Source organism: Mastacembelus armatus, chromosome 17 (genome assembly GCF_900324485.2).
Source record: "Mastacembelus armatus chromosome 17, fMasArm1.2, whole genome shotgun sequence".
NCBI classification, from domain to species: domain Eukaryota; kingdom Metazoa; phylum Chordata; class Actinopteri; order Synbranchiformes; family Mastacembelidae; genus Mastacembelus; species Mastacembelus armatus.
The window spans coordinates 12,009,982-12,024,340 of record NC_046649.1 but is presented as its reverse complement, the minus strand read 5'-3'; the positions used below and the strand labels follow the sequence as shown (position 1 = coordinate 12,024,340).

Genomic DNA, 14,359 nt, shown 5'->3' with positions numbered 1-14,359 from the left:
TTCCTGAAAACACATCTGGTGGGTCTGGGGCTGTACCTATCGATCACTTTTGGAATCGAGTATTCTACCGAATATTTCAACAATTACTCGAGTAATCAGATTAAATTGACTTTTGCATTTTTAAACAATAACACTATTGTGTAAACTACATGTTACCTTAAAATTACGTTACCTTGTGTCCAGATGTTGAAGCATTGACGAAGTGTTATTGTGGTTCACCTGTTCTACTTTATAATACACACATTGTACTGCGTTAACATCTTTTTTAAGTTTGAAACGATCCCAAACTTTGGACATTTTCTGCCTTTTACAGACGGTTTCGCTCTCTGACATGGCGCCAACTATTGATAAGGAAATGCGATGTGCGACAGTGATTACGGTCCGTGTGGAACAATGATCCCTAGGCGGAGAAGGTCCGACAAAGCAAGTGACTCAATCCTCGCGAAAAATAAGTTGCCTAGACGAATTTTTGTAATCGAATTAATCTATTTAATCGAGTATTTGGTGCAGCCCTACTTGGGTCATCCCCTTTCTTTCAATATTCAGCTCATTAACATACATTCATCCATCATCTACTGCTTATGGTATTATTTCTATAAACATTATAACCTAAAGTATTTTTGATGTGATGATGGTGCTAGATGAAAACTCACATCATCACAAGTGTTAGAATTCATGCTGGCAACAAATTTCATGGCGATCCCACCAATATTTGTCCAGATTTTGCAATCAAAGCCACAAATGTCAACCCTGTGATGGTGGCAGTGGACAATCAAAGGTTTAAACCTTTAGCGTACAGTTGTCAAAATTTTATGGTAATCTATTTAACAAAGGCTGAGACATTTTCAAGGCAGAAAAAGATTAAGGTTTTTTGGATTTGATGAAGAATAATCAACAATGTTGTTGTTTTTTTAAACTTTATTAAGAATGAAATACAACAGCAGGACAAAAAGTCATAAGAACACCAAAAAAGTGGATGATCGATCAAATATCAAAGGGACCAAAGACAAAAAATAGTGACATTCTACCCATCATGTAAATATAGCCGTGCAAAGACTGAAGGTATTCAGCAATTTAGATACAATCAAGTGGTTATCTCAAGAAAGTATAATCCCATCCAAACTATCTGTGTTAACCCGATGTAGTGACTGAGAGTGCTCATGACATAGGGGAGCCGATTTAATTGGACAATGTCCAGCTATTAATCAATGACTAGCCAGTAACAAACACCACAATATTTACACTACAGAGATTAGAGGTAATCAAATGATTAATTTAGTTACTGTTTGATTGCTGAACCTATGTACTGGTGTAGAAAAGTGATGTAAAACTGGCTCTCTGAAGTATAAGTTAAAAAAAAAGCATATTCACTAGCAAATGTTTCATAATAAATAGGAACATTACACAAAAACATAGCGAATATTAGAAAAAAGCATGTCAATAGGATAAAACAGACAGGCTATTCAGGTGCTCTATGGAAAAACGAACAGCTACAGTACACATACAAAAAGCTCGGGGTTACCAGGGACTAAATGCTATGTTGCATTAATTACATCTGTGCTTTGTAAACAGAATACTAAGATGAGTCAATTTTCATGTAGAACAAGCAAACTTTAAAAAAAAAAGTGACTCTGCACTTCTCTAGTTTCTTTGTTGCATGCATACGCTCACACACGGTCACTCACTGCTGCCCGTCGGACAGACTGACGGACGGTTAAAGTTCATGGACAGAAGGGAGTTTACTGTACGGAGATGTTATGGAGGGAGCGTGTTAATAAGAGTTAGTCTTACAGTTAGTGTTCTTATGGACCTCAGTTAAGGGAAGTGGCTTAAAAAAGAAAGAATCATCAAAACAGCCAAACTCAGGGACTATTGAGATAAACTTGTGTTAGAGTGAGAAACCCTTTTATATAAGGAGAGAGCATCTTACAGAGCAGGAAAGGAAATGGAAGTGTTGTGAACTACTGTCTTTCTTTATGGGCCATGGTTAGCACCTAGGCACTGCAGACATTGGATTATTTGGTTCAGTAGTAGCTGTGTGCGTCCTCTCTGGCCTTGTGTCCCTCTCCTCCGTGTCTCCTGTGGCTGCGGCGTTCATGGTGCTGATTGTGGTGGTGGCGCCTGTACCGGTGTGATCGTCGGGCTGAAATTGGAAAGAAACAAAGATGTTTATGTTGTACATACACTGTAGCCCTGCATATATACAACACAAATCTCATTTTCTAAGATTACTGTGCCTCATATGTGTTAAATTAAATCCCCTACTCAACATCTAAATATCTGTTTATTTTTCAGTATCTCACTCTAGTTCTATCTGCTTGACACAAATGCTCATATCTTTCTGTTATATATTTCAGTTATTACGGTATATATTTTTTATATTTCAAAAAGCCTTGTGTTTACAGTCTAGCCTTAGAGACACTTTCAGGCTGATGCTGACATGAATAACTGAGTTTTAAAACCCAATAACAATAATACTTTATGAATGGCTTTTGAAAAAGAACTGTGACCACAGTGCGCAGTGACAAAGTATGTAATGGTTAGAAAACTGTTTTTCCCAAACATATCTTGTTATTTCTGTACTGCAGTTTCTTGTTGCTATTCAGGGACCAACATATCTGCAATAATCTAAAATGAGCCTGAAATGAGACTGGCCTGGAGGATTTAACAGTGGGCTCAAGTTTAAACTTTATTAGTGAGTTGACAATAGAAAGGTCAGATAAGGAGCGAGAGAAGGGGTATGTCATTTGACAAGGGTCCCTGGCTAGACTTGAACCATGGACATGATACATGTGATTAGACAAACCTTAGTAAGAAGTTACGAGATAAGAGTCTTAGTTCAATTATTTAAAGGTGCATTGTGTAAAAAGATTTAGCAGCATCTAGTGGTGAGATTTCAAAATGCAACCTCCTGAGCACATTTCCAGATGCAAGAAAGCGTACGGTGGACGTCACCTTTAAAACAAAATGTTATTCTCTGTCTAGAGCCAGTGTGGTTTGTCCATTCTGGGTTACTGTAGAAACATAGCGACTCAAGATGGCTGCCTCCGTAAAAGGGGACCCACTTACAATGTGGATGTAAAAAGTGTAATAAATATAAAGTTTCATACTTTTTCCTTATCCATGTTTTCATTATTTTCCTTTACATGCATGACATGACACCTGGCAGGTTGAAATTAGACACTCACACTTTGTGCAAATGATCCTGGGTCTCTCCCAGCTCCCGTCAGCCCGGCAGCGAGCGGTGGGGATGTGACGCTGGTAGAAGCCTTCAGAGCACTGGTAGCGCACCACCGAATGGATGTCATAGTGTGACCTCCTGCGACCTATCAAATGGGCATTCTCCACTGCAGGCGGGGTCCCACACAACACTGCCAAAACAAACCATGTAAATCATACAGATAACGGTCCAGTGTCTATTTCACCTCAGTCTGCAGATCGCGTCTGTTTGGTACAAATACCAATGTTAATTCACTGTCTATAGTTTACAGCGTTGTCCATGGTGTGTAAAAACAATCAAACAATATCCCAGGTGTGTTTTGCCTCTTTGTGGCAGCTTCTGCTTTGCTCTGTCTGACTGTTGAGCTGAGCTGTGGAGATAATGGGTCCCTGCAGCAGGCAGGGATGACAACCAGCCCAAAGAGCCATGAGACCACAGCCAGACAAACAAGCACTCAAACTGTTTAATCCTCTTCTCCCACCTTTCCACTTCCTTTTCCAGTTCCTCTTGACCATCCTTCTTGTTTTCAATGGTCCTCTGTTTAGTTTTCTTTGCACCCTACAAAATCTCACTACATTCACATTCAGCTAAGCCAAAAAAAGGAAGGTGTGGTTGAGTATTAGGAAAACCACGCAGCTCAGAATCATTTCAGATCATATTTCTGAACAAGGCAATAATTGGCAATAACTGCAACTACAGTTCTGCAGCCTGGTCAAGTGTAAGCAGGCCCTGAAGAGAGAGAGATGGCAATAAGAGCAGGACTGAGATTGATATTGCACTCAAAAATCAATACAGGTTTGAGACTGAATCACAATCTTCACCTAACTTTGTGCTTATTGTCAATTTTTGGAGCATCTGCTGTTGTGGCCTTTAATGGAAAAAAAGCATGAGTGAAGCTACTGAAGTCTCTTTGTTAGAGAGAAATCTTTTATACATAAAACAGCACAAGAGCTGATGATGAGCACAGATGACTAACAGGTAGCCAGCTGGTCAGCAATCTTACACAAGCAACCACATTGTATGAAGACAGCAAAAATGTCCTCCCAAGAACAGAATATTAAGCGTTAAACTGCTGAGAAAGAGACATACTGGACAACAGCAGGGAAAGGCAGCAAGTCATTTTTTTTACACATTTTTAACAATACTAAAAAGAATGCAAAGAAAAATGTTTTAACTTCTTTGTTTGTGAGTTATCTCAGCTACTTTGTTACACTCAGCCCAACAGTATTACAGTACCTGTGCCTTTCTTGCAGATGTAGGGCAGATTGTAGTTGCAGGGCACATCGTTCCACTTGCCATCCTCATGGGCAATGGTCACTACACAGTCTTCACCGCCTGCGAAAAAGTTATCTGGCTGGCTCTCCCTCCAGTTCTCATATACCTACACAACAGCAAACAACACAGCTCAGATGCTTCTTCTTTCGTTTGTCAGCACCGTCAGTCTGGGAATATTGAATCTTTCCTCATTTTTTTCTTAGAAAGACGAACACTGGTATTTTCAGATCAATGCAATTTACATTACACATTAGGTGTTGGACATAAATAAGGACAGTTGTAAGTTAAAAGGAAAAGCTTTAAAGGTCCAAAAAAACTTATTTTCTCAGTCAATTTCCTATTATGAATAACAGTGTCCTCTATGAATACAAAATAAAATTTGTCTTTTTCAGGAGACATTTCTTGTCTTGTTTTTGTGGGCTGTTCTAACTGCTGTCAGTCAAACCACATCCAGTCTTGGCGATGCACATTTTTGAGTTGTGGAGTGTTAAAATCAAGAGTAAAAAAACGGCTTTGTTTCCTCCTTTTTTGTGAAAGTTATAAACAAAAACTTTCAGTGGTTTAAAAACTCAAAGTGGTGATTCTCACATGGCAGCACAGCTGAACTCTGATCACTAACCAGATCACTTCCGTCAGTCCACTGAAAGTCCTCCTCCACTGTGCGGTCATTTAGTCCGATCCACGCATTGTCATGACCCAGACCTGGAAACACACCAGAACACCATGATCCTTTAACTTAATTACATTGTTCCACTCTCATAAATCCATTGGCCCTCTTCTGTCTTTTTCTGCATTATTTCATTTGTGACTTCCTTTTTTTTGTCTTCCAGTTTCCCTGTAATGTACAGTGAACTAACAAATCAGGGTGACTACAGATAAAAGCTGTTTGTTTTTTACTGCTTTCCTGCTTCAGTTTCATAACATCCTGTTTTCTGCTTTATAATATTTTTTCTTTGCTTTATTTGATTTGGTATTATGGTTATTACATCTTGATTGTGATTTCTGTTTCGCGTAACAGGGACGTGTGCACAGAATGAAACCAAGATGTGCACATACCATTGATAAACTCCTGCTCAGCAGCTGAGATGATGCTGCTGAGGTGTGCACTGTGCTCTCTACAGTCTTTCTCTGCATCCTCCCAGGTGTGTCTGTGGGTAAAGTACCTGAGGGACGGCACAGTGAAAACCGATATGAAAATACATTTTTCACATAATATGCAGTAAGACAAGCTTAAATGGTACAGAGCGCTGCGCTACGTATATCACAGATCACTCAGCGGTATGAAGGAGTAATTCAGATAGATGAGGGACTTGTGAAGGTAAATATATTGGGAGTCCATTTATTTTCAGAGGAAAGCCACATTTATATCACTCCTACCTGTAACAGTGGCCGTGAAACTTCCTCCAACCATGCTCACAACCTTCTATGTCTGTAAAGATGAAATGAAAGGAGAAGGGCAAATGAGACAAACAAAAATTATTCCTTGAAGGGAACATAAACGAGTAGTTTAGTGCAGGAACACGCAATGTCTAAAACCTGAGATGGGAGTTTAGGGGAAGTGGAAGAACCATTTGATTTTTTGCTCTATCTTGTTTGGGAAATAAAGACAAAAATATATGACTTCGGCATCTTGAGAGGCTAAAGATATGAATTTAATTATACAGGCTCATTTTCAATTCACCGCACATGTGGCCATTTCTCTGCACTATTAGTATTCATTAATAGCACCAAGACCTGTGAATTCATTTATAACTGCAAAGGTTAGATATTCATTAATCCTTATTACTACTAGTATACACACACACATAAGTAGGACAGATCTGGAGCTGGAGGCGGCTAAAATCAGTAAGGTGATGAATCAGCGCTTGTGTGCGTCTCTGTACGTGGGTTTGAATGTGTAGTATGGGGGGTGATTAGTGCCATGCAACACATAATTTTGTCCCTGTGTTTATTGTTCACACTTCATATGCAAAGATGCTAAGACCAAGCTGTATTTGTGGGTTGTCTGCTGCTCTACACCTCTTTGATTACCTAACACAGATCCAGATCTGCTTATTTCGCTATCTGAGTGCCGGCATGAGCCCCTTAATTGCTAGCTTAGCCTGGTTTATATTTAACAATAGCTTCACATCCACCTGCTTGTTTTCCCTGGCTTGTGTCTCTGCCCATCCTTAGGTCTGACTGTTCTTTACAAAACACAACTTGTCAAACATGTCTAACAATTTAATTAAAAAGAATCTTAAAATTTGTTTTATTTTTGTTTTTTTCTTGATTTCATACATTTTATTTTGGGAGTTGTACACTTTTTTTCATATATTGTCCCTTTTATCTCCCTCTTTCTCAATTTCCTCTTCCTATAAAGCACTTTTTTATTCATAAGTTTAATATAAACAAAGCATGTTCACCTGCTTTATTAACTTAACATCACATCCATATTAGTTTAATACTTGGTAAGAACTTCTTTTTCTAACGTGTATATGAAAAAATTTAGCATTATAATATATAACAAATGTTTATACTGAAATCTTTAAATTAGTTGACCATCGGTTGCACTATGAAAATATGGCTTATGAGCAGGTCTCCAGTTTTTTCACATACTGTAATGACTATGAGCACCTACTATGCTGCCAGTTCACACACAGGGTCCCTGTAATCTATCAACAGTACATGATACAGTCACAGCAATAATGTCATACCACCTGCCACATAACTGTGCGGGCATACTATATGTGCCTGTATGTGGAGATGCAGACTATAAAAACTCAATAAACATGTGCAAACAGTAACCAATACATGGAAAACACTGTGTGCATCTTTGTGCATGCAGGTGATTCAGGCAATGTACGTCACCCTGCCGCCCTGTGACACACATCTGGGAGATATTGAGTTATGACATACGGCTGTAACAGATGCTGCACATTAATCAGCACTATTTCCACCAGTGCAGTTAGCAACAAACCCTTTACTGCTACTTTCAGATGGCTGGGAATCTTCACCCCTATGGTTTCACTCCTAACAATGTTGTAAATTTGTTGGTGCCACACACTCAAATGTTATAATGAATAATAATTCTCCTCACATAGCTTGGGGTAATTGGTTCTCTATCAGTGTGTATGCGTGCGGTTTCCTCCCTCTTACCTTTCTCACATGTGTCTCCTCCATAGCTGGGCAGGCAAAGGCAGAGGAATGAATCAATCTTGTCAATGCAAGTGCCTCCATTTTCGCATGGCTCAGACTGGCAATCATCAACGTCTGTGAGGAAGAGAAAAAAACAGTGTGTGAACAGAGGGGGTTGCAGATCTCCAAAGCATGATGAAAAGATATTCTTCATAAAGAAAGAAACAACTGTGTGGGGATTTGCTGCCATTCAAGCACTGACATAACACGAGGTGGTCATTTGTCCCGGTTTAAACACTGAAATGTGTCCATGTTGGTGAGTAAAGTAGCACTATTCAAACAGGGTGTGAGGAGAATACAGACTGTCTAATCCCCTTTACATTCCTTATTTGTTCTCATTATCTCACAGAGGAAGACACTCTAAAAGGCTTTCAAGTGTATTACAGCCTTCTTTATGCATTTACAGAGCTTATGGTTGTCTTGATGTATGTCCAATCTCTTATTTTGTCTCTTGTCCATTGTCTCCATTTACAAATGGCTGCATGAGGGAGAAACAAGAGTCTGCACATTTCATTGCTTTTCCTTTAGAGCAGTTAAAGTGCATGCATAAATTGGGCGTGTTAGTCAGCAGAGAGTTTTGAGTACAGGATCCAAGTTCAAGTCCCCATTCCCACTTCCACCCTGCTGAAAAGATCTTAAGAAACAAAACAAATTCTACCAGCCCAGGGGCTGCCGCTCTGCAACTAACTGTGCTTCTCTGTGGCAGGTGTATGGAGCATTTTTCTACAGTGATCAATAAGGCATTGTTTTATCATTGTAAATAGAGGACATGTACTGTAATTCTTCTTTCACCACTGCGGGGGGGGGTTGCACCCAGAGTAACAGAAACCACAGGACTGCACAAACCTATTAAAGCTCACAGTGAGAGTGAAAAAATAAAGCCATTTACAAGTTCAAACCCTCTTCAAAGTATTTCCTCACACTGTAATCGTTATTTGGTACCAAACACTGAAAAAGGTCGGTGGCTGAGAACAGCTAAAAGTGTCAGACTGCTCAAATTACAGTGACCTTTATTCTCATACAAGACTCTCATATTTCACACTGTCCTCACTTGACACATTGAAGGTTTGTTGTAAAAGGATTATTATTTGTCTGAACTAAAATGTGCATTGTAGACAAAATGTGTTGCTGGACATGTAAAACTCTTTTTAAATATTATTTTTATTATTTTGTTTTTTCGGTGCCATTAAAGGTTTGAACTAATTTTATTCTGACAGCAGGGGCTGTTTATCTGTTTATAAAAATGGCAGCACTTTAAAGATAGATAAAGAAAATGAGGCTGTTTCTTGAACAAAGGTATAAAGTTCGAAAGTGGAGATGTATACTAATGTGTTTTTATTTAAGATTTCTTTCCTCTTCCTATAAAGCACAGTTGTGCTCAATCAAACAATGTTATCTGACTGTATGATCAAAGTAGTCTGATAGTTTTCAGATGTAACTTTTCTTATAACAAAAATACTCTTCTTTGACAACTTGCTTCGACAGAATGGCACTATGGCAGAAAACACTGTAAAGTTAAACTTAACAGTTAATAAAACTGTGGTGAAACTGGACAAAATTTTGTATGAATTAAAGATTAATAATTTTTATGATACTGGTAATTGTAACAAACCCAGATATAAATTTTGAGTTTAGAGATTAAATGAAACTGTGTGGGTACAACTCAGCCTTATGCTTGGATTCATTATGTGAGATAATCACCAAATGTTCAAGGAAAAGAAAGTTCTTCTGACATTCAAACATAAATGTAGGTGCAGAAGCTAGGAATTCCTACAAAGCGACAGAGAAACTTATATTTAATTTTTAACACAGGAGAAAATACAGTAGCTTCCCTGGAACATATAGTGCCCCAAATATTCAACACTTAAAAGTGATGGCATCAACACAGTGGCACCACAGACACATTGAACAGGCCAGACCTGCAAAGAGGTACATTCAATTTCAGTCACAACCTTAGTGCCTGCATGAATACATATGAATATCATTCTGCACAATGCTGGGGAATGTGCTCCTGATTATCTGGTCCTAATTCTCCCTTGGTAGCTGAGCCTGAGCCAGGATTGTTTGCCTGATGTTCTAAAATATATTGCCATTTCCCTTCAAAGTGGCAGTTCGACTTTCTGTTGGGAGAATATTGTACATTTCTTGGAAACACTGCAATACATTTGAGACAATGTCTTTCATACATTGGAGCAGGATGCACCTCCTTGCCAACAGTAGCAGCTTCGCAATTAAAGTCAACATGAGTGAGATGAGACCAGAGTCCTCAGAGAGAAGTCTGAGTAGGAACAATGCAGTTTGCAATGTAGTTTCTGTGTAACTGATATCATAAAGCACCTTTAAATGGGTTTCCAGTATCGGTTTATAAACAAACATGTCTGCATAAAATACGAGTATGTTCCTGTTTCCTTCATACATTTTATGCAAAGTGGGGAGATGCTGGAGTTGATATTAAGAAACTGAGGTGTTCTCTGTAATATGTGCACTATGTAATATTGACTCTCACTGATTCTGTTACAGCATCATTTTTGATGATTATTTATTAATTATAGTCACCCATTCTCCTTGATTTGGTTCTGTCCTCCTTCCATATATTAATTGTTTTATCGATGCTGTGCTGGCCAAGGTACTGAATCTTTTGCTACTAGTTCACAGCTAAACACACAGTTTATCACACACCACCAACACTCTCTCCCCATTAAAAGCAGTCCATCTCTTTGTTGTCCAGTATAATAAATTGAACGTCCCTCTCATCCATTATGCAAAGGGGAAGATGCTCCTCAGAGAGGTAACACTGCAAATTCTGCAAATGCATAACCAGGCCCTGCAGTATATGCATGCATCAGCTGCTGGCTGTCAATGTCTATCTATCCGTCCACCTTTCAGTGACACTGTACAACAGACAAAATTTAGCACTCAGTAAGTATTAAGTCTCACAGCTCCAGGGACTCTAAATACAAATCTGTTTGTTACTCTATGTGGTCTATTTATTTATGAAGTCATTACTTCTTTGACAAATGGCTGATTAATGAGCTGAGCATGTGTTAAGGAACAAATCAGGGCCTAGAAGGCAGATTTATACCTCTGTGTCAGTGTCACAGTATCTCTGCAGAGGCAGTTATACTGAATGCTTTGAGTCATTGGGGACTACACTGAGTCTCCCAAGCACTTCTTCTAAAGTCTAACTATATTTGGGAAAGTTTTAATTTCAGAAGTGGGACGATGAGGTGGATAAACAGAATCTTCACAGCATTAATATACAGTAGATTGCACTGTATGTTTATTTATAGTTGTAACATAATTTCTGAAAAATTATTTGAGGAATATTTATAGATATTTTTCATCACACTGATGCAAAAAATCCTGTAAATCCAATGTAATGCAGCCCTACATGCATTTCCAGTGCAATTATCTAATATAGAAATGTCATGGGAAAATAGTGTGTCATATTGATCATTATCAATCTTAACTGTGAGCTGGCACAGTGAAATTTGATTGTGTCTGAATAATTCTTTCACAGTTAAATATGGATTTTGGACAATGAAACAATTATATTTTTCATTTGTATACCAACCCAGCGTCTCATAAATATGGCGTCAAATGGCCCTGCAGGCTCACACAGGCTTTTAAAATTATTCTGTCTGAATTACTTCTGTTTTGCTAATAGCAGTTCATTACCACGTGAAACCACACACAATGTTGAGCTCCTAGAAACTGACTGAATCAGTTAATTAGTGTTAATTAAGGATTTTATTTTGATGTAACAATCAGATTTTGCTTCACACCATAGTTTCATCTAGATAGATGATGATTCTTAAAAAAGCAGAAACATCTGGCTTCTTTGTCTCATGACAGTGACACCTCAAGAAGTATAATTCAGACCTGGTCTTGTCTTTATCAACGACAAAGGAGAGCTCAGTGTGACAGAGAAAATTACATGTAGACACTGGAGGACTGACAAGAAGATTTTGAAACTAAATCCTTTTGTTGTACACTTCACCATCAGTTATATTGATGCAACATGGAGGCCTATTAATCTTTCCTGTAATAAAGTGTGACTAATGTATGTAATCTGTCAAACCTCTGAGGGTGTAATTGCAAATCGCAGTGATCAGCATCTCTTAGTCATCTTTACACCTCTGCCAAGACGGTTATGTTTAGTTTCTCTGTCTGTCAGCGGCATATCCTCAAGCCCCATTAATGGATTCCCATGAAGATCAGGGTGCAGAAAGGCCTTTGTGTCAGGAACAATTGATTATTTGATGGTGGTGATCTGAATCTGGGATTTCTGCCATTAAACGATTTCTGTTAGCCACAATGAAATAAGAGAAGCATTGACTTCATTCCAAAACCTTTAGGTATTTTCGCTAGGGACAGGAAGTCAATTCCCTTTAAAATTCAAGTGACTATAATGGTATCTTAAGGTACAACAGTGAGTTAGAGAATGGTAGAGCATTGGCAGAGATTTGTGTTCAGAGTGTCTTTTAGATCAGAGAAAATGATAATTTATTCATGAAATAAACATCAGCCAGGAGTTTTTATTGTGAACAAAAAATCAAGGTGGAGAAAGCTACCAACTGTTTAACCCTTAGGGACCATTACCATAACGCCTGCTCTCACAGTGTGAACTTCTAGGCCCATTCAAACGTCTCTCTCAATGTGACGGACATCTGGGCCTTTGACTTGCCAGCAGACCATTGTAGAGCCTCATGTCAATATCTACATGCAGACTGGCGCAGAGATGATTTCATTATTCCAGTGTTTGTGTGGGATGTGTGAGTGTGTGTGTTTGAGCATCGCTCACCAATCTCACAGTTCTCCCCAGTGTATCCTTGTGGGCAGTAGCAGCTGTAGCCCGTTCCCTGAGGAAGGCACTTTCCTCCGTGCAGACATGGGTTAGTCACGCAGGGGTCCACCTTGACTAAAAGAGGCAGACGGGTGGGGGTGGAGGGAGAATTTGGGGATTCAAATTAAAGGAGTTAATTAGGGATACTGTAAAGAAGAACATTTTGTCTGTGTGCAAATGTGATTTATAATAAAACAGATGTATCTAAGCTTAGATGCTGAATAAAATGTCAAAACATTTATTTCCATGGTGATCCTTTAGAGTTGCATGACTTAAGCATAATTTCCCCCACTGCTGCTCAGATTTTAGATAAAGATAAAAACAAGCCCATATCTCAGAAAAAAAAACATGCCACTGACTTTCTATCACTGCAGCTCAGCCGAAACCAGTGGCCACAACACACGCATATCCATTTCACACTGTCTCTTTTCAAAGGGATCAGAAGCCAGAGAGCCTCAGCCGCACCATCCACACACAGCCACAGTTGTCATGGTTACCATATGGAAAGCGAGCCTTGGCTCACTCCACCAAGCGTAATGGGCAGCGTGAGAACTTTAGACATTAGCCATCCTCAACAGAAATGAGCAGACCTCCCGCTGAGCGCCTTGGCCCTGCTATTCAGCCCCTAAATGTGTGCGTGTGTGGTCTCCTTCCACAATTACAAATTTCCATATCAATTAAGACACTACCACATGCTTCTCCCCTGAACCGCTCATTATCGCAACTTAAGGTCTTTGAAAACCACCACTCGTTCATCCTGGCTGCAAAACCTCGGCTGTGGGAGTCTTTGTTCTGCCAGCTCCCTCTGACACTGACGACAGCTAAGGAGGGGGTGGTGCATGAGGGTGTGTGCAAGCGGGTTTGTGTGACTGTGTTTACACGGTACAATGAACAAAAATCAATACCTTGGCTATGATTAGCCCTGAGGCTGATCCTGTCCAATAACTAACCAGAAGCAGACATCTCAAGCTCAGCTCACATTCTCATAATTATCATGATGCCGACCAAACATGACAAGAAAAAAAAACAAGATTGAGGGTTTTCAATCACAAGGACTCGAGAGCAGAGCAAGACTTTCAAATAGCTTCAGCTCTATAGATTTATGATAAATTTTGCGAGCTAATCCTCTCTGCTCATGCTTTGGATTCTGCTGAAGTCAGGTGCTAAAACCAGCCATGCACTTCATTTAATGTACAGTAGTCCAGCTCATAGCGCACTGGTAACCTCTGCATCAGTCAAGGTCATGGCACGCCTTGGCAAATATCAACTGTTTTGACAAACAGATTTACTGCAGCACATGTGTGTGTGTGCTCATGTGTGTATGAAAGATAAACCTTGTGCGATTAGCCGTTCATTAAAACGAGTGGTGCAGAAAAACCAATAGTCTGTAGAAGGAGCTGACAGAGTGGACTGTCCCCCACTCTGCACAGCACCTGACACTGAGCACAAACAACAACAATAATCTGGCAGCAGCAATGTCCAAGTAATAAGTTTACAGAAAGAGGATAGAGGATGATATCCTGCAGCAGCAACATATCAAGGTAATAATCCACAGACCACACACATCTTTGCTACAAGTAATCAGAGACTCAGTGGAAATATGATTTACTTTGGAAATATGATTTTTAAATCTCATAAGTCAGCACTGGCGTTTCTGTGAAGGCATGAGACAAAAAACTAACTGCAATTTAAATGTTACAGAAGGATAAAAATCTGTTTAAACAAGCTGCCAATGGAAAGAAACTTGATGGCACTGTATAAATGCCTGTGTATCTGCATGTGCGTTCATGTCTTTGCTGCTGAATGTCCTTGAATATAACATGAGGCCCATTTATTCTCCT

General features: G+C 39.3%; 1 protein-coding gene across 1 annotated transcript in view; it reads right to left on the bottom strand.

The window, feature by feature from the left end:
• Positions 1 to 1,448: 1,448 nt before the first annotated feature.
• LOC113134474 (neurocan core protein-like) overlaps positions 1,449 to 14,359 on the bottom strand; it is a 28,791-nt gene continuing 15,880 nt past the window's right edge. Inside the window, exons 12-19 of the mRNA XM_026313863.1 lie at positions 12,477 to 12,593; positions 7,634 to 7,747; positions 5,873 to 5,924; positions 5,552 to 5,658; positions 5,115 to 5,197; positions 4,457 to 4,601; positions 3,189 to 3,371; positions 1,449 to 2,143 (exon numbers count right to left, since the gene is read on the bottom strand). Coding sequence (XP_026169648.1) covers positions 2,025 to 2,143; positions 3,189 to 3,371; positions 4,457 to 4,601; positions 5,115 to 5,197; positions 5,552 to 5,658; positions 5,873 to 5,924; positions 7,634 to 7,747; positions 12,477 to 12,593 — 920 coding nt within the window. The 3' untranslated portion in view covers positions 1,449 to 2,024. The remainder of the gene's footprint in view (positions 2,144 to 3,188; positions 3,372 to 4,456; positions 4,602 to 5,114; positions 5,198 to 5,551; positions 5,659 to 5,872; positions 5,925 to 7,633; positions 7,748 to 12,476; positions 12,594 to 14,359) is intronic.